The 18,751-nt window shown below is 55.4% G+C and overlaps 1 protein-coding gene across 1 annotated transcript in view; it reads right to left on the reverse strand.

The window, feature by feature from the left end:
* Positions 1–18,751, reverse strand: part of ADCY5 (adenylate cyclase 5) — a 150,424-nt gene that overhangs the window by 38,171 nt on the left and 93,502 nt on the right. The window contains exons 7-11 of the mRNA XM_046658813.1: positions 9,686–9,797; positions 7,946–8,073; positions 5,524–5,682; positions 4,439–4,580; positions 2,381–2,521 (exon numbers count right to left, since the gene is read on the reverse strand). Coding sequence (XP_046514769.1) covers positions 2,381–2,521; positions 4,439–4,580; positions 5,524–5,682; positions 7,946–8,073; positions 9,686–9,797 — 682 coding nt within the window. The remainder of the gene's footprint in view (positions 1–2,380; positions 2,522–4,438; positions 4,581–5,523; positions 5,683–7,945; positions 8,074–9,685; positions 9,798–18,751) is intronic.

Consider the following 18,751-nt stretch of genomic DNA (forward strand, 5'->3'; position numbering starts at 1 on the left):
AATTAGCTTAGAGACCTTACAACACTCAGGCCTAAACATAAACCGGCGCAGCGGGTCACGACATTGTAAAAGGTGAGTAAAAGCTGCAACAAGAGTTAAAGAAATAAGCCGTTGACTACAAGTTAAGCCCTTTCCAACCGCTCTCAGTCACTGCTTAATCTAATTCCTCCCCGATCTTCAGTGGCAGTCAGGGCAGAAGCTCGCTTTTTGCGTCGTTCCCAAAGATTTCAGGCGAGTTTCACATCAAAAGCCCACGGTGTGTCTGGCAGCTGCGGAACCTGCCTCATCCCCAGCTGGACCCTCTGACTGGGCAGCTGCAGGGGCAGCAGTTGGCACGTTGATGCCGGGCACTTTGTCCAGCCAGAGGGGGGATGGGGAGCCTCTTCCCCCCAAGCTGTGCAGAGGTGTCCTTGACCCTGCTCTTCCCCACATGCTCTCCTCCCTCCCCACCGCTGGACGAAGCAATTAACACCACGAGGAGGCCATCCAGCAGTCGGCCCCCTGAGACTGTCCTTTCCTCACCTACAGCCCTTCTGCTAATTCCTCCAAGGCTCCTTGTCCTAACGATGATGAACGTGTCTGCCAAGCTGGTGTTTATATCCACACTGCCTCCTCCGAGGCTCAGAAATAACGAAAGATTCTGCTTATACCAAATATCGCTAAAGGAAAAAACTTTCCAAAGATTCAAACGGAGAAGGCAATGTCCCACCAGGTACCTTTCCTGCCTGCTGGTGGTTTTCCTTCCTCTCCATCTCCATCCTGTCCCACCTGTTCCTTCCCCACTCTCCGCGTCTCCAGCTCCCCCTGCGTCTCCCGCTTCCTCTGGCTGTCCTCTCCTGACTTCCCGCCCCCTGCTCCTCTCTTCCCTCCCACCTGGATCACGGCCTCCCCGCTCTTCATATCCCCCTCCCCTCTCAGGCTCCCCCTGTCCTCCCACCCCCTCTCATCTCTAGACCGTCCTGGTCACGTGGGCACAGGGTCTGCAGATTATTCGAGGGCTGGGTGAGAAGGGAGGGTCCACCAACCGCTCTGTGCTTTGGGGAGGGTCCTGGAGGGAGAAAGTGGTGGCTGGAACCCTGAGCAGCACGGACCAGGCGTGTGGACATCCACGTTCAAAGATCTTGGTGTCCCAAATGTTGCTTCTTTACCGTCAAAAGTTAAAATGGAGGTCTTGACTCAATTCAGTTTTTCTCCTGTACATTTTCCTTAAACTTTCATCATCTGCTACATGCTAGCTAGCAAGGAGCACAGTGACTGGGTCCCCAGCCTGTCTCCTCCCTCAGACCCTGGCCCTGTCTGCTGACTCTGTTGGATTCTCATGGAGTCTGTCTCTAAACCCTGCTGCTGCTGCTGCTTAAACCTAGTCTGATCCACAGAGGCCCCAACTCAGGGACCCTGGGGCCGGCATGCCCTGCCTTACTCCTCGACCCCGGCTCTGTGCGAACTAAGTGGCCACACGGGCACCACTCCCTGCACCTTCCCTCCTCACCATCCCTCCCTCGGCATGGGCGACTCCCACCTGGACCCAGGCTGCCCTTGAGCTGAGGAGTGTGCTCCGATACAGGAGCCAAGCTCTTGGAAAGAAAGAAGGAGAACACTGCTGCAAGAACCTGACTTCTTGTCTTTGCTCTTCCTCTTCCTGCCCCCCTCTGAATTCTTCTTTCCATCATCGCTGATAGAACCCGGGCAGCACATCCTGAGTTAGCCCGGCCCTGGTGTGTGCAGCGATGCCCAGGGGTGTCTGTCCCCAGAGGCAGGCGAGGAGCCTTGAAATGGAGCTCGCACCCCACTGCGGTCTCTGCTCTCTCCACTTGCACGCCCCCCCGGAAGGCTGCAGTCAGCGGGAGTGTTTCTCAGCACAGAGGGCAAAGGGGACCATCACCTGGCACTTGCCAAAAGGCACTGGGATGGTTTCTGAGCAATTGAGCCAAAAGATGTTTTCCAACTGCCTGGGAAATGTAGCAGGTACTAGAAGGGCGAGTGATAAGCCAGTAACCACTCCACTCCCCAGGGCCTCACCAGATAGTGCCAAGAGACCACTGGAGCCTTTGGCTGGACCCTGAGTCCAGGCAGATGGGCCTGCTTCCAGCCTGCACCAGCAAGCTCTCTACCAAGAGGGAGGGAGGAAGGGGTGTCGTCACTCCGTTCCAAAGCCAAATGGGGCATGCCAAGGGAGAGCGAGGCTCACGGGGAGAGCCCGAGACCAGAAGTCAGGTGCTCCGGCTCCTAGTCCAAAGTTGGGATGAGCCCCCCTTCCAACGTTTCCTTCTGTGGCTCTCCAGATTCCCTAGGACGAAGGAGGGGCCTGGCCCAGCCCTCACACCCTCGGAAGGCCCTGCCCCGGAGGATGTGCCCGCACACTGCCCTGCCAGCCACTCACCATCCGCTTCATCTCCTTGGACACCTGGTTGCCACCCAGGTGGTTGTAGAAGGGGCGTTCGGCCCCCCAGTGTGGCGGGTTGTGCCCGATGGAGTTGGTTCTCTGGCGATTCATCTTGGCGATCATGGCCTTCTCTTCTTTCTGGGAGAGCAACACAGATGCATCAGTCCGTGGGCAGGGCCCACCAGAGGAGCCCCAGTGAGGACTTTCTCATTCCTCCCACAGGCCAGGCCAGGGAGGGGTTTAGGCAGCTGTGCCTCTCTTCTCTGCACAACCAGGATCCCAGAGGTCTGCCAGGATCCCAGAGCTCACCTGGGCACACATCCTAAATCCCTCCAAACTCCCTCCTGCCAGCCCTGGCTAGCCCAGGTCAGGGCAGAAGAGGATGATGAGATGGGTCTGGTGAGAAAGCAAAGGGGCACGGGGACATCTGTAGTTTGCATGGAATTCTCAAGGGTGGCAGAGCCTGGGTCTGCAGGTGCCCAGGGGTGACAGAGGGAGAGGAAACCTGGGATTCCAATCTCCACTCAATTTATCCAAAATAGGCCCGTGCTACCAGAGTGGGCATTAGGACAGGCCCTACCGCCAGAAGGCAGCTTCCAGAGGTTTGGGTCACTGGAACTATAAGATTCAAGGGCTGACATGCATTGCACAAATACACAAACGGGGCCTCACCCAGCTACCCATGTGCCAGCCAGGATCTCTGTCTATCTGTCTGCCCGTCCATCCAAATGGGCACAAGAGGCAGATGGTTGGAGAGGCCCAGGGAAGAGGTGGTCTTCCCCACAACACCCTCCCTGAGCCTGAGAAGGGAGCCATCAGACCAGGGATGCAGAGGGGAAGGGACACAGCCTGCTTCAGCTGACACTGCTGAAGGGACATCCTTTCTGGACCACTTGTCAAGCTGGAAGACCCAGACCCAGAGAACCCAGGGTAGAGAGTGAGGCTTCGGCCTGGGCGGCGCTAGAGGGTGGGGCTGGAGGCCTTGGGAACCAGCAGAGAGGAGGAATGTGGGAGGACGGCCTGGGAGAATCCCAGCTCATTTATACTCTGGCCAAACAACAAGCAAATGTTTAAAAATGTGTCAATCAAGCCACTAGGAGCTCTCCTCAAAGTGCCCTAACCCTCCCACACCCCTTCCTGGTGTCTGTGCGGGGGCCTGACACAGCTGCCTCAGAGGCCCTGCAGCCAGGACCCGTGTCCCGGGTGTGCTGCTGTGGCGGGACACAGTGCCCCTCGATGTCCCTCTCAGGGTGGACACCTTCCCAGAAGAGCCCCTCCTCTCTTGAAAAATCTTCTGCTCCATCCAAGACTTCCTCTGAACTTTTCCCACAGTTTCATTTTATCTTTAACTTCTTAGGAAAGAAAAGGGGAAGGTATTCTCTCTCAAAGGGCTCTGACCAACAGATAAATTCAACTGAAAGACTCCTAAGGAAAAGGCATTTTAATCTAGGGAGAAATAGGAAATGTTCTCTTCATCTGCTTTAAAAATTAAGAACATGGAATGTGGCACTATTAAAAATAGAACACTGAGGTCTGCTAATAATTCAGTTTTGTATTTTGGCAAGTGTGGGCTGAGACAAAATGAGAAAGAAGGAAGAGACTAGAAAGTAAAAGATGGGAAAAAACAGGGGTTCAAGAAACAACAGATATATGAGTACAGGCAGAGACAGACACTGAGAGAGAGAGAGAGAGAGGAGGACAAATGTCCACTTAGTTTAGGCAACAGAAAAGGAACGAGCTGGAGATAAAATATCTGGTATACCCAGATTTCCTTGGTGCTTCACTGCCATCTCGTGGCCTTTGGATGTATCGCTGCTAAATGATTTGAGGCCTGTTGCATTTTTGCAACAGAAGCAAAATGAAATCATTCCCTCTTTGCCGTCAGCGTTTGCAAGGCCTCGGTTAACTCTCATGTCCTTCCTGAGATGCATTAGGAATTCACGACTTGACTCAAGGAAAGAGCAAGAGAAGGAAGCAGTAGGCTAAGAAAAGTTCCCTCCCTCAAAGAACGAAGACTCTGAGCCCCCTGGTTCCCTGGCCCCCAAGCCCCCGGACCCGCTTCTGGGTGCAGCGCAGGATGAGGAAGGTCTCGATGCTGTGCTCCTTGAGGTAGGCGTTGCGCTCGCCCCCACAGCCTGGCTCCACCTCGTAGTCGCCGTTCAGGTAGTTGAGTGTGGCCTTGGTGATGTGGATGCGTCTACAGGTGGGCAGGGAAACAGGGTGGGGAGGGCAGAAAATGAGTTCAGAACTCCAGCTCCTATGCAGAACAAACTGCAACCAACTCAATCCCAATTCAAAGCCCAGGGCCCCAAACTCTGGCTCAAACGCTAGCCCCAAACTTCGTCCCAACCTCAGCACACGGCATCCCTCCAAGGTCATCAGATGGCTCGGGGGACCTGTCCCAGCTCCTGTCCACAGCACCACACCATCTCCCCTCTGTGTTATATTACTGTAATAACACGATACATTGTCAGCCTGCTGGGAGGACACCGGCTCCAGGCTCACAAACTCTGCAAACCTGCTCAGAAGCCAACAGCAGCTGCTGCTGACTACAGGATCGAGTCCAACTTCCCCAGCCTGGCATGAACGTCCTTCTTAACACAGGCACTGTTCCTTCCACTGGTCCCTAAAAGGCCATCTGCTCTACTTCGATTCCTTGGAAACACTGTTTTCCTACACCTGTGCCTGCCCTCACACCCTTCCCTCAGCCTGGCACACTCTCCCCTCCCTACCCTCCTCACCAGCCCGAATCCTGCCCAGTCATCCAGGCCAGCTCACATTCCACCTCCTTTCTGTCCTGGCTACACTGGAAATTATCCCCGGCTCCCTCCTCTAGAACTCCACCCTACCTACTGCATCTCACAAACCACAGCGTTTGTGTAAATATCTTCCGATGAAGACTCTGCAAAGGTGGAGACGAAGCCCCCTACCCCTACTTGCCGTGGTGAGGGGTAAGTAATTTGCCAGGTAGAGTAATTTTCACCTAACTCTGCCAACCCAGGGTTGCAGGTGACCCCGTCCTGCCCACTGCCCCGCTCCTACGACAGTCACCGTGGGTGGGGCAGGGTGAGAAGCAAAGTCTGGGCCCCGCGCTGCCCCGCTGCCCGAGGTCCTCGCTCACCCCAGTGGTCCTCACTCACCCCGCCTTGCCTCCAGCCTCCATGTGGTTGGCTAGCGTGACGTCGTTAGACCAGACGTCGAACTGCCACTTCCTGAGACCAAGGACACCGCAGTGTACTCGCCCGCTGTGGATTCCCACGCGCATGTTCACGTTCACCCCTGTCACCTCCCGGACCAACCTGGGGATGGAGCAGGGGTGAGGCTGGGAGAGGATCAGGGACCAGGCACACAGAGCAGGGGCGAGGCTGGAAAGCAGGGGGTCGGGGGTGCGTCAGAAGGTGTGGGGCTCACAGTCATTTCTCTCCGGTCCAGCCCAAATCCAATCGGAAACCGTTCCCTGCGAAGGGCACGGGCTGGGCCGGGCTGCTCAGGCGCTGTAATCTGTGAGAGGCGCTGTTTCCCGTCTTGGCCACAAGGTGGCGCAGCGCCTCACACTAAAGCCCAGGCCCTACTGCTTCCCCCAACTCGGGCACCCGGGGCGCTCGGGCGATCGCTACCCTCAGTCAACTAAATCGTGATCTGAAAATGCAAATACACATTAGTGCCGACTTGAGCCAAACAGGGAAGTTACAGCCACTCCAAATCCCATTCACATAACGCTCTTGGATTTATCCTCATTGCTGCTGCTTCGACGTTAGCAGGATAATGGAGAAAGGTGGTTAACAGAGTTTAGAAAGACATACTCCTGCTCAGGAAAGAACGGGGGCCTGGGCAGGTGCAGGGGACTGAGGGTGCTCCAGGTGCTAGAACACAGCTCCAGTCCCCACCACGTGCACCATGTACCCAGGAGTCCCCAATAGACAGGAGGCCCTCTGTGGGAGGGGAGTGGGACTGACTGTATATTTCCAGGTCTGTGTCTGCGGAAGAGGATGCAGGTGCTCTGTGGTAAGACACTCAGCGTGCACTTTTCAGGGACCTGGACCCTCCCTGACACCCTGGGGATGGGCCCACTCAGCCATCTGAGAGGCAGTGACCACTTGGACTCCCGCCCTCCACCCCACCCCACCAGCAAGAGGCTGACACCCACCACAGGGAAGATATATGTCATCCATCATTTCTCTTGTCCTGGGATCAATCTGCAAACACCTTTACTGGAGCTGTTCCTTCCATCCACAATGCCTCTGACCACTTGCTTAGGTTGATGACAGCTCATTCTACCTTTTTGGCTAAACTCCAGGGCCACCTCCTTCAGGAAGCCTCTCTCCGTCCTCCCAATGGAATGGACAGCCCCCTCCTTAGCCCTCCCACCAGTTTGCCTCTCTGACCTGGTGGTATCCACTCGGCATGCCTGGTATCAGAGCAATGCAATCCCAGCCTCTCTCTTGCAACGGACGCCTAGCTCAGGACGCAGGGGTGCTCAGCAAACACCGCCGAATGGAACTGAGCCAAACTGAATGGAGGCAGCCACCTTCCTGGACAGCTGCTCTGACCTCTGACCTTGCCCACTGTGGCTTTCCCTTTGCCCCTGCCCAGGACCCTTCTAAAGTTCAAAGTTACTGACCCTGGATGCAATCTCTGACCCGCTCCCTGGCTGACATGTAAGCTTGGATTGTCCATGGATTTTAAGGACAGGGGTTCCTGCTATGGCCAGCAGTGACCAAGAATTGGCCACAGACCCTTTTTGCTGTGCTCCCAGGAAGGATGGGTTTTCCTAAAATGGAAACACCTGTGTTTGAATTCACCTGTCCAGTAGTATGACCCTGGGGAGCTGCTTAACCTGAGTCCAGCCTTTCTCATCTGGGAGGAAATGGGGCAGAGAGTTCCACCCCTAGCTGCCTGGCTGTGAGAAGATATGAAAGACTGGCATGCAAGAGCCGCTCACAGCATGGCTGCCAGCTTGTCCTCCTCCTGGAGAGGTGCGTCCACACCTGCTGCCCAGAGTCTGCAAAGCGCTCCCTTCCCACAGCACACGTTCCTCTGGGAAGAGCTTCCCAGGCCGCTGTGTACCAGGAGCCCCAGAGAAGGCTCCCAGCCCGGAGGTGCACATCTACCCCCCGACAGGTCCAGTGGTCCTTGGAGGGGGCTCTGCCCCACTGTTTCCCTGTCCAACCAGGCAGCCAGCTGGTCAGTTACTCAGGGTGTGAGACAGGCCCCCTGCAGACTGGAGACAGGCAGTGCCCCCTGGAGATGGTCAGCCCCCCTGGAGATGGACAGTCCCCCTGGAGATGGTCAGCCCCCCTGGAGATGGACCGTCCCCCTGGAAATGGTCAGCTCCCCTGAGGATGGACAGTCCTCCTGGAGATGGTCAGCCCCCTAGAGATGGTCAGCCACCCTAGATATGGACAGCCCCCCTAGACATGGACAGTCCCCCCAGACATGGGCAGTCGCCTTAGACATGGGCAGTCCCCCTAGACATGGACAGTCCCCCTAGATATGGACATTCCCCCTACACATGGGCAGTCTCCCTGCAGACGGGCAGTCCCCCTGGAGACAGGCACTTACGAGATGGCCTCAATCATGTCCATGCCCATCTCCACGCAGCAGTGGGCATGGTCAGCCCTCGCTTCAGGCAGCCCCGAAACACAGTAATAACAATCCCCCAGGATCTTAATACGTAAACAGTGGTTCTCCTGGAAAGCAAATTAATTTTAAAAATTAAAAATAGTAGGAAAGAGAAGTGGGAGGGAAAGAAACGGGAGGCAAACAGATTCACCCCGTGCCTGGAATAACTTGCCTTTTAGGGCAGCAAGTACAGACTCAGTGCCGGCAGGATGCGCGGCCCCAGCCCCGGGACGGGCTTATCAGGAGCGTGGGGGACGGAGGACAGGCCGAGCAGCCCTCAGAGAGGCACTCCAGCCTCCCCAGGACCAGGAACGCACTGTTATGGCCACAGCAGAGGCCCCGGAAGAATGCAGTTGGCCCACTGTGGCAGCGCGAGGACGGCCCCAAGCTGCGTGTGAGTGTCCCCGTCCCACCCCACCCCTGGACCGTGCTCTGACTCTCAGCCTCAGCTTCTGTGAACAGTTTTCTGACTCTTCGTCTTTTACAAAAAGATTCAAGCCGAAATGAGATTTAAACACAATCTCACCTGACCCCTCGGCCTGTCTGAAATTTTATCAAAAAGAGTTCTGCTAGACCAGCAAGCCCCTGAGTGATAAGACACCCACAGCGCTGAGGGACCTGCCGGCTGCTCCCCGGTCCCCCCCACCCCCGGGTAACTGGCCCAGCAGGGTCACCCCAGCAGGCCGCGATCAATCCACAACTGGCATGGATATATGTCACTGATCATCGATTATCAGCTGTCCAAATCTGGCTCCCGGAAGCTACTTCATGAGGCTGGGACGCTGGCACTCGAGTATCTGTGTGGCCTGGACTCTCATTTAAGACCCATCCACTGCACAAGCCCCCGGCATGAACCGGTCCACCTCACCCACGTTCAGTGACAAACACGAGTGAGGTGCGGGGCCTACCATCTAACGCCCACAGAGGCCCCGGCACCACCTCCGACCAGCACCAGCCTCTCATCAACCATCTGGTCTGGCGTCCTGGGAGGGCAAAGGGGACATGTCCACATGTTGGTGGACATTGTAGTAAGTGACCTGTGACAAATAATGACTCTACAAAGACTCAGAGCATCGCCCATAGCCACACAAGCTGGGAAAGGATGACAGAGGTGGAAACAGGGACCTAATGAGTTCACTGCTCCACACCAACAGGTGTGACTTCTAGTTTGTCGGAACATTAAGGGTCCTCTTTCAGGAAGCCTCTGAGGGGTGGCACACAGCTGTCTGCAGGCCAGTTGGGATTCAGACTCACTCTCTGATCACTCCAGCCAATCGCATCAGGAAAGTGGCTCTATGACACCTAACATGCCCATCACACAGAAATTCCTCTGGGGTTTGGGGGGTATTACTGACAAGCCTCACCACCCACTTCCACTGATGGAGGGCTCACCCACTGGCTCCCTTGTGACTGGCAACACTGTGAAAGCATCTCCATGTGTGAGTGTGTGGCTGGGGCCAACGTGAGGACACACAGCCACAGCCCACGCGGCCACTCTGGCCGTTCCCAGTTCCCAACAGAGGGCTCTGCCCAGCAGGCCACACCCTGGCACAGGCCTGTCCCTGGGGTTCAGTGAGTCCTTGGCCACACCACCCCCACTCAGGCAGCCCAGATCAGGCCACCCTTCCTGTCTCGGCTCAGGCACACGAGTGCCTGATGGCAGCAGGCAGGGTGACTCACCGCGGCCAGCTTGTCGAAGCGGGCGAAGAGCTCGTTGAGGGTCATGACCAGCTCCTGGGCAGTGCACTGGGACGCCAGGCTGGTGAAGCCCTCGATGTCAGCAAACAGGATGCTGGGGAGACAGGTGGAGGAAGACCCCCATGAGGGAGGAAGGTCGGGGGACACAGCCAGGGCCCGCCCTCAGCCATAAGAGGGCTGCTGGGCAGCAAGAGTCCTACAGGGCTCCAAACAGCTGCTGGGGAGGGGACAGAGGCCCTGGCACCAGAGAGCTGAGAGGGTGGCCTCTCCCAGCTGGCAGGGAAACGCCAATCCAGTCCTCCTGTCTGTACTCTACCTGCATCTCACTCCTCCCAGGAGGAAAGGCGCAGAGGCGCATGAGACCTGGGAGCATGTGTCTGCCTGAGGTGACCACAGATAGCGGCCTGGCCCTGTCTGACCCGACCCCCTCCTCAAGGTAGCTGGGCCTAGGGATGGAGGCCTTTGACTCATCTGCTCTGGAGAGAGCATCTCGAGGGAGTCCTCTAGAAAGGACAGACTGAAAGAGCCACACGGAGGAGAGAGGAAGACACGGCCAGTCTGTGTGCGTCTCCGGAAGCCCCCACCTCGTCCCGCCGGCTCCTCCAGCCTCAGCCCCAGGAGCCCCGTCAAATGCACCAGCCAGTCCCTGCCTTGCACGTTTTGGATCTTTTATCCGTTTCTGGAGGCTCGTGTTCCCAAGATTGAAAACACCTTCCTTTTTTTTCATAACAGACCGCCAGAGGTGAGGCCCAGAGCTGGAACGTGTGAGGGCCCTAGAGCTCTTCCCTTAAAATGGACACAGGAACGTAGTAACTCTCCTGTATGGAGACGCTCCTGGTGGCCAGGCATGGGGATGGGAGCTTCCGACACATCATCGGGATCCTCCGGGCTGCCCTGAAGCAAGGCTTGGGGTCTCCATCTCACGAAGAGGAGGCTGAGCCCCAGGGAAGAGGCTGGAGACCACAGCACGGTGGCCTCCACCCCTGGGCCTCTGCTCCTCCACTCCACCACGCGGCTCCTGCGGTTCCAGAAGCAACCATCTCATTTTTTAAATTGAGAATGTAGAACTAAACGTACTTTGTCATTTTATTCCAAAAATGTGTGCCAGTACATTAAGCATGTCTTTTCATTCTGGTGTTTGACATCGGGGGCCTTGTGACCCCCGGGAGCCTGTCCCTCCCAGACGGGCCAATTCCTAGAGACAGTCAACAACTCGCCTCAGAGTCCAGAGCCCCAGCCCCAATCAGGCTCTCACACCCGGGCCCCTACTGCTCTGCCCCCAGCACCCCAGGGACAGGTACCAGACAACTCGGGACAGGCCCTACACCCCAGAGCCTGCTGACATTATTCAAACCAGCCCATCCTAAGCCCGCCTACCCTGCCTCACCTGTTCCTTCCCACAGAAACCACCATAAAGGCTCTTGCCCATGCTTCGCCCCCCTCTGCCTCCTGCCCAATTGGAGTGCTTCCCTGTGGGGTCCCCTCAAGGGGTGGCGTGCCCCCTCCTCTTGGGAACTGTGCGTAACAAACTGCCTCTCCAATGGAAGTCGTCTCCTGATCCACTGGCCTCACCACACCTGAATAATAATAAAACCTACGTTTTAAAACAGTCGGACACTGTTCTAAGCACTTTATATGTATTAACTCATTTAAGGCCTACAACCACCCTGTGAGGTCAGTATCCTACTTTTATAGGTGAGAAAATTGACGTACAGAGAGGTTGAGTTACCTGCCCAAGGCCACACAGGCAACCTGGCTTCACAGTCCAGGAGTTGAATCAGTAAATCCTATGCTGTCTGTTGGCCCTGCAGTCATCTTAAATGAATACGAGCGTAATTCAATGGTCTGGCAATGTATGTGGGACAGAGGGAGCCGTAAGAGGCATGTGTGAGCTGCTGTAGGTAGGTGAGGACAGGACTCCACCCAGAGGGACCACACTCAGCAGCTGCTCACCAGCTCACACAAGGGGACGTGGAGACGGGCTGGGCCACCAGAGAGTGCATCCCAGGGCTCCAGCCAGGCTGTGTCACTTCCCAGGAAAGTACAAGAGGGCAGACCCCAGGTGCTGAGCCCAGAGCTCTCTCTTGGCACCCTGGCTCCTCAGGCCGCTCTGAGCCCAGCTGGATCAGCAAAGACAACTGCCGGGGAAAGCCAAAGAGAGTGGGAGAAATGCAGGGATGTGACAAGAGACGAGACAATGAGGGGAAAGCAGACAAGGTGAGGAGGAGAAGCAGAGAGGAGAGACGCTGTCCCATCAGGCCCCAGGACTCAGGACATTAGAACATCAGACAAGCTGCTCCAGAGCGGGCAGCCTCCGAGGCAGCGGCCTCAGAAGATGAAAGGGAGTCGGGAGTCTCCATCATGCTTTGATGCTGGTGTCTGACCCTGCAGACGGGCTCAGCGCCTCGCCCAGGGGCTGGCCGGGGGCATCGGGCGCTGGGGGAGACAGGAGTGGGTGAGGGGAAGCTGTCAGGTTCCAGATGCTGATCCCAGCTCCCTAATAGGTGTAGACCCCTATTCTGGCCCACCTGCCACCTCCCCATCTCTCAGGTGGCTGCCCCACTCCACCCAGAAGAAGGGAAAAGTCTCTCCCAGCCTACAAGAAGCACCGTTACATAGTTGTTCTGGAAATTCAGCTTTAACTCTCAGGAACTCAAAGCCAAGGCAGGTTGTGGCCAAGCTTGGCTGCACCAGAGTCAAGGAAGACATTGAGTGAGAGCCCCCTGGCTGACCTCAGTATTTCAAATGCACAGCCGGCGACACCATGCCCAGCTGTTCCACTCTGGGTTCAGGGCTACACAGCAGAGGCCTGGCTTTGGGGGCTGCTGAGACCCTCACAGTAGGAAAGAACAAAGTCCCAGAACCCGGCAGAGGCAGGCCTGCTCCTGGGCAAGGTAACCCACAGCACCAATCTGAGGGGAAGAAGGAGGAGGAAGAGAAGGGGCCGCCCCCAGAACACAAGATGTGTGTGGACAGGGCTCAGGGGGCCTAGCCTCGCTTCACTGAGCTCTGACCCCGCTGCATGCCGCGTCCAGATGTGGGCAGGCCTGCGACCGCCCTCCTTCCCCACAGGGCACCTTGCTGGGCCTCGGCGCTGTGCTCTCCTCCCATAGACCAGTCATTCTGAGACCTGGTCCCCCTAGAATCACCCCAGAGCTTCTACAGAGAGTCCCAGAGCCCCACCCGGGAGACCCTGACGCAACTGGCCTGGGTGGGGCTCTGCCATTATTGTTTTTGTTTATTTTAAGGTTCGCTGGTGATTCTATTTGCAGCCGGAGTTGGAAACCACTGCACCAGTTCAAATGCCACCTTCTCAAGGAGGCCCCCGCTGCCCTACTTAAACCTAGGGCCCCTCCCAGAAGTCTGTCTCCCCTCCCTGCTCCATTTGTCTCCATCGCACTTTTCACCGTCTAAGGTACTATTTATTATTACTTTGCAGTTGTTACGCTCCTGTCCATCTCTCTCCACTAGAATGTAAACTCCCGGAGGGAGACATTTTTGTCTGCTCGATTCTTGGCTTCATCCCAGCGCCAGCATGATGTCTGGCACACAGAGGACACGCTTAATAAAATTTGCAACCCAATGACCGAATGAATGAGCACAGGTCATGTCCACCTTGCCCTCCACTCTATCTACCCTTCCCACACTCACCCACCCACCCAGCACAGGACAGCACAGAGTAGGTGCCTGTATTTATTTCCCAGGGCTGCTGTACAAGTACCACAAACTGGGGGGCTTAAAATAATAGAAATTTATTCTCTCTCAGGTCTGGAGGCCAGAAGTCCAAAATCAAGGTGTCAGCAGGGCCTCACTCCCTCTGAGACCCTGGGCATAATCCTTCCTTGCCTCTTTCTGGTGGTGGCTGACAGTCCTCGGCTTGTGGCCGCATCACTCCAATTTCTGCCTCTGCTGTCACATGGGCTTCTCCTTGTGTGTCTGTCTCTCCTCTTCTTATGAGGACACCACTTCTATTGGATCAGAGGCCTATCCCGCTCTAGCAGAACCTCATCTTAACTTGGTTTCATCTGCAGAGACTCTGTTTCCAAATAAGGTCACGTTCACAGGTCCCAGGGGTTAGGATTTCAACATATCTTCTGGGGGACACGATTCGACCCGCAACACCGCCTAATATATATTCGTTCAATGACAGAGAATTTTCATAGTTTCAGAGCAAGGAAGGGGCAGGACCAGCAACTCCAATAGCTCTTCTATCTATCCCACTGGGCCTCTTAGGGTCCCCAGCACGTCATCCGAGAGCTGCAGGCCTGGCACCCAGCAGATGCTCCAGCAGTGTTCTTGGAATAGATAGGGGAATGGTTACAGAGGCCACGGGGAGCTTCCTGGTTCTGTGCCAGGAGACATGGGAAACAACATTAGTGTGGCCTCCAGGTGGCTAAGAAAGCCTGACCCTCCCTCCCGTCTCCTGGGATCTGCTCTTGCATGGCCCCCTCCCAGGGCTGTCAGCAGTGGCTGAGGAATCAGGGAGGGGCGGGTAGCTGGCTCCCTTCAGGTGGTGTGACAGAGCTGCCAGCCAGCCAGGGAGGAGGTGCCTCAAAGCAGGGCTTCAAACGTGCAAGGAAGCTTGGACAGGGTCTCTGAGGTCCCAACTCTGAACCCCTGCAGCCTCTCCCTGACACTGATGGAAACCTGGCCACCTCCACATTCCCCCCACATCCTGTCAGAGGCAAAGTCACTTGGGAGAGCATTCTACTTAATGACTGTCACTTCTGGAGGCACCTCTGTTTTATGAGGTTTACCCAGTGGCAGACCGTCTGTTCTGCTGGCCAAGATTTCCCGATTTGCTCCTCAGTGACTCTGAGGGCCATCTTACAACCAGCGCTGAGCCCAGACGTGCAGTAAGGTGCTAATTCATCGATCAGTCCCCACTTGAGAGCTCATCTTGGCGATGCGCTCAGGCCCTCCCGGCAGGCGGCAGAGGCGGGGAAGGCCCACTCTGGCTGTGCGCTCCTCCCTAATTGCCTGCCATCCATCACTCACGGTCGCTTGCATTCTACTCCAGAGGCAGGAGCGGGCAGGCGCTTCATCCCAATTACCCCAACAGGCCCTTCAGCTCTCTGTCACAGCTTCAGCTCGGCTTTACAACATGCAGTTTTGGTTAAGCGCATTTCTTCACTGTTGCTCCCTCTCGCTGCCAACAGGCCCTGTGACTTGATGAAGCCGTCAGTGTCTGACCCTGCTCTGTGGAAGCCACATCCGGCAGCACCTCTGAACACCAGAGCCGAGTTCTCCTAGTGTTTGGGGCAGAGGGCAGCACTGAGGACCTGCTCCCCTGATCTCAAGCATTCTGTCAGGAAGGGACTCAAGAAATGCCAAGAGGCAAACTGTCTATGGAGATGGACTCAGGAGAAGCAGGGGCCTGGGGGCACAGCGGTCATGGGGTGGGGGTGGGAAGGGTGTATGGCAAGGTCTCAGCCCAACTCCCAGGATGCTGGGCCAGGCGGGAGCTGGAGGTCTTGCAGAAGCAGGGTGGGAAGCACCCTGGAGGCCCCCCGGTGTGTAGCTTGGAGAGGCCCAGCCACAGGCCGGGGTCTCTTCTTGACCAGGAAGGCTATCCCTGCAGTTTGCCCTCTCTGTGCTACAAGCCATACAACCTGGGGAGCCGCCAGGGTCCAGGCCCCTTGTAAGATAAAGGAGGGGCAATGGGTCACTCACACACTCTGGGCGAGCAGCACAATCAGGCGTGCTCTTGTCAACACCTGGCTGAGAATGAATACCAGACAACTGGGCATTTTCCAAGGGCTGGTGGAAAAATGGTTAGAGGGGGGCATAGGGATGAGGAGCAGCCAGAGGACCATCTGAGGGCACCGGCTGGGAGAGGCACAGGGGAGAGGTTGCTGCACACACTGGATGTGGGCACAGATACCACCAACAGAGAGAGTCCGTTCCACTCACAGAGATGGGACACCTTCCTTCAGAAAGTGAAGGGGCCTTGTGACTGGCTTGGCCGTCAGGACCAGGTCCAGGGGGTCTGGAGTCAGTGTATGCCCTGGAACCCATGTTGCCAGCCTCAGGGCCTCCTGCGACCCCATTCCATGCCCTGACCCCTCGATCTTGTTTCTACCCACCAAATCCTGCTCCCGCCACCCAGACAACGTACCACCTGCAGCACCTCCAGACTTTCCGTTTACAGTGTGTTAGAAGAGCTGGGGAAATGCTTCCCGAGGGAGGAGCCCTCGAAGAGAGATGGGAACTGCACCAAGACCCTCAGCAGCCAGTGACTTCTCGGGGGGAGAATACGGTGCTTTTTATCTTCTTCTCTATACTGCTCCTATTTCCCAATTTTCTACAAAGAACATACATCCTCTGTATAACAAGAATGTTTATGTTTAAAAGGTCAAAAACAAATCACATTCTTCTTTTAGGACCTGATTCCAACCCTGCCACCTCCACGATGTCTCCTTTGACTTCCTCCGCCCAAAACAATCCTTCTTATGTCTGGATTCTCATTAGAATCAGAATCACGAGTCACAACTGATCCCAGTGGTTTCAAAGACAGAGCCTGATGTGTTTAACGGGTCAGCGCCTCTTCGCCCTGACTTGTCTCCCTTCCTGTCTCCCCCTAGGCTCCCCATTTTGAGTCCAGAGAGCTAAAATGATTAAGTCCTTGCTGGCTGCTGGCTCCATTCCAAATCGATCCCCATTCTGTATCCCAGGCAAACTCAGGTCTGTTGTCAGGACCCAACCCCAGGCAAGGATGTGAAGAAATTGGAACCCTTGTGCACCATTAGTGGAAAGGTAAAATGGTGAACAAATATGGAAAGCAGGACGGGGTTCCTCAAAAAATAAAAGATAGAATTACCATATGATATAGAAATTTCACTTCTAGGTATATACCCAAAAGAACTGAAAGCAGAGCCTCAAAGAGGTATTTGTCCACCCATGTTCATAGCAGAGTTATTCACAACAGTCAAAGGTGGAAGCAACCCAAGCGTCCATCAACAGATGCATGAAAAAACAAAACGTGGTAATATATATACAATGAAATATTATTCAGCCTTAAAAAGGAAGGGAATTCTGGGGTCAGCCTGATGGTTAAGTTTGGCACACTCTGCTTTAGCAGCCTGGATTCACGGGTTTGGATCCCAGGCGCAGACCTACACCACTCATCAGCATGCTGTGGTGGAGACCCACATATGAAGTTAAGGAAGACTGGCACAGATGTTAGTTCAGAGCTAATCTTCCTCAGCAAAAAAGGCAGGAAATTCTGACACATGCTACAATATGGATGACACCTTGAAGACATTATGCTAAGTGAAATAAGTCAGCCACAAAAGGACAAATGCTGTATGATTCCACTTATATGAGGTACCTAGAGTGGTCAAATTTATGAAGACAGAAAGTACAATGGTGCTTGCCAGGGCCTGGGGGGAGGGGCGGAATGTGGAGTTAGTGTTTAATGGGTATAGAATTTCAGTTTTGCAAGATAAAAAGTTCTGGAGATGAATGGTGGTGATGGTTGCACACCAACGTGAATGTGCCTAATCCCACTGAACTGTACGCTTAAAAATGGATAAAATGGTAAGTTTTATGGTATGTATATTTTACTACAACTAAAATAATTAATTAGTCAGTTAATTAAAAAGAAAAGACTCTGTCCCAGCAGCTCCTCCAATGGGGCCAGCTGGTCCTCAGGCCACTGTTCCCATAGCACCTGGCTCAGCCCAGCCTCACTGGTGAAGGCTGGATATTCCTCACCGGTAAGGGGCAAGCACAGTGTCCATCCCATCTACTCCTAGTCATGACTGGCACATAGTAGCAGCTCAATAAATGTTTGTGGAATGAATGAGCTAATAATATAAAAACCACTTATATCTCTAATTGGTCTGAGCATAGAGTTCAGAATACTTTTCTTAATATCAGTTTGGAAACAGGAATGTCGGGTATTTATGGACCACTCCTCATGTGGTCAGTTGGCTGGGGACGTGACTGGAGGTAAACACTTTCCCTCTCGACCCACAGGGTGCACAGTCTGCCCACAGGTATCTGAGAATCTTGGATACTGTCTTGAGGTCATTATAATTCAGAACCACGCTGTAGCTGAGCCAGACGCCAGAGCAGCCTGGGGAGCACAGCCAAGTCCTTGAAAGAGACAGGAGAGGAGATGATAACCTTAAAAGGGGGAGGGTCAGGAGAGACTGGGGAGAGAAGGGAGGGGAGGGGGTGGGAGTGAGGGTAGGGCAGCCCTCCCCAGACTCTGCTACATCCCTGCTGTGTAGAGAGTGGGTGTCACCTGGGTCAGCAGTCCCTCTGCCAGCCCAGCTCCAGCCCCACAGAGCTCCTGGGTCCCTGAGAAAGAGGCTCTGATTCAAGCCAGTGAGCCAAGACATGCCCCCCACCCCCACCCCCGCTGCCCCGCCCTGACTCCGTCCTGAACTCCTCCCAGGGTCCAAAGAGATGGAGTCCTGGGAGGACCTGGTTTCCTCAGCAGGAGCCTGGCGCCCCCTGGAGGAGGCAGCCTTCTCTCCATTCGCACAGAGAGCAGAGTCTCTAGAATGAACTCTGGGCCTCCTCACCATCCACAACCTTTAAAATCTAAGGGCTCCAGCGTGGGGACAGGCCAGTCAGGTGTGGGCCTCCTTATTCGGTAGGGACCCTTATAGAAGTGAAGACTCCTTCAGTACCCTCTCGGGCCTAGCTGGGGGATTCCCTGTCCCCTGAAACCCTTGGGGTATTGGGTTACCCGACCTTAACTCTCCCCTGGTAGCCTGGTCAGTAGCCTGCTCCACCTCCACAGGGTGAACAGCCTGCAGCCACCTCCTGGGCCAGGGGCCCAGCCAGGGGCTTTACATACCTGACCTCATCTACCCCACCAGCACTCCTGCAAGGAGCCCCAGGGCCTCCTCTTACAGGCTGGGCTTCTTTGTGGCTTTCCTCACCACCGTGACAGAATAATTGAGCATGAAGTCATTTAATGTCTATGCTGTGCTGGAACGCAACATCCATGTCCGCGGGTCACTGCTCCACTCCTCCTGTGGTACATTCCCAACGACGAATTAATCCATTGTGGAGGGCGTGTCCTCTCAGACA

The sequence above is a fragment of the Equus quagga genome, chromosome 4, assembly GCF_021613505.1.
Source record: "Equus quagga isolate Etosha38 chromosome 4, UCLA_HA_Equagga_1.0, whole genome shotgun sequence".
Taxonomy (NCBI): Eukaryota; Metazoa; Chordata; class Mammalia; order Perissodactyla; family Equidae; genus Equus; species Equus quagga.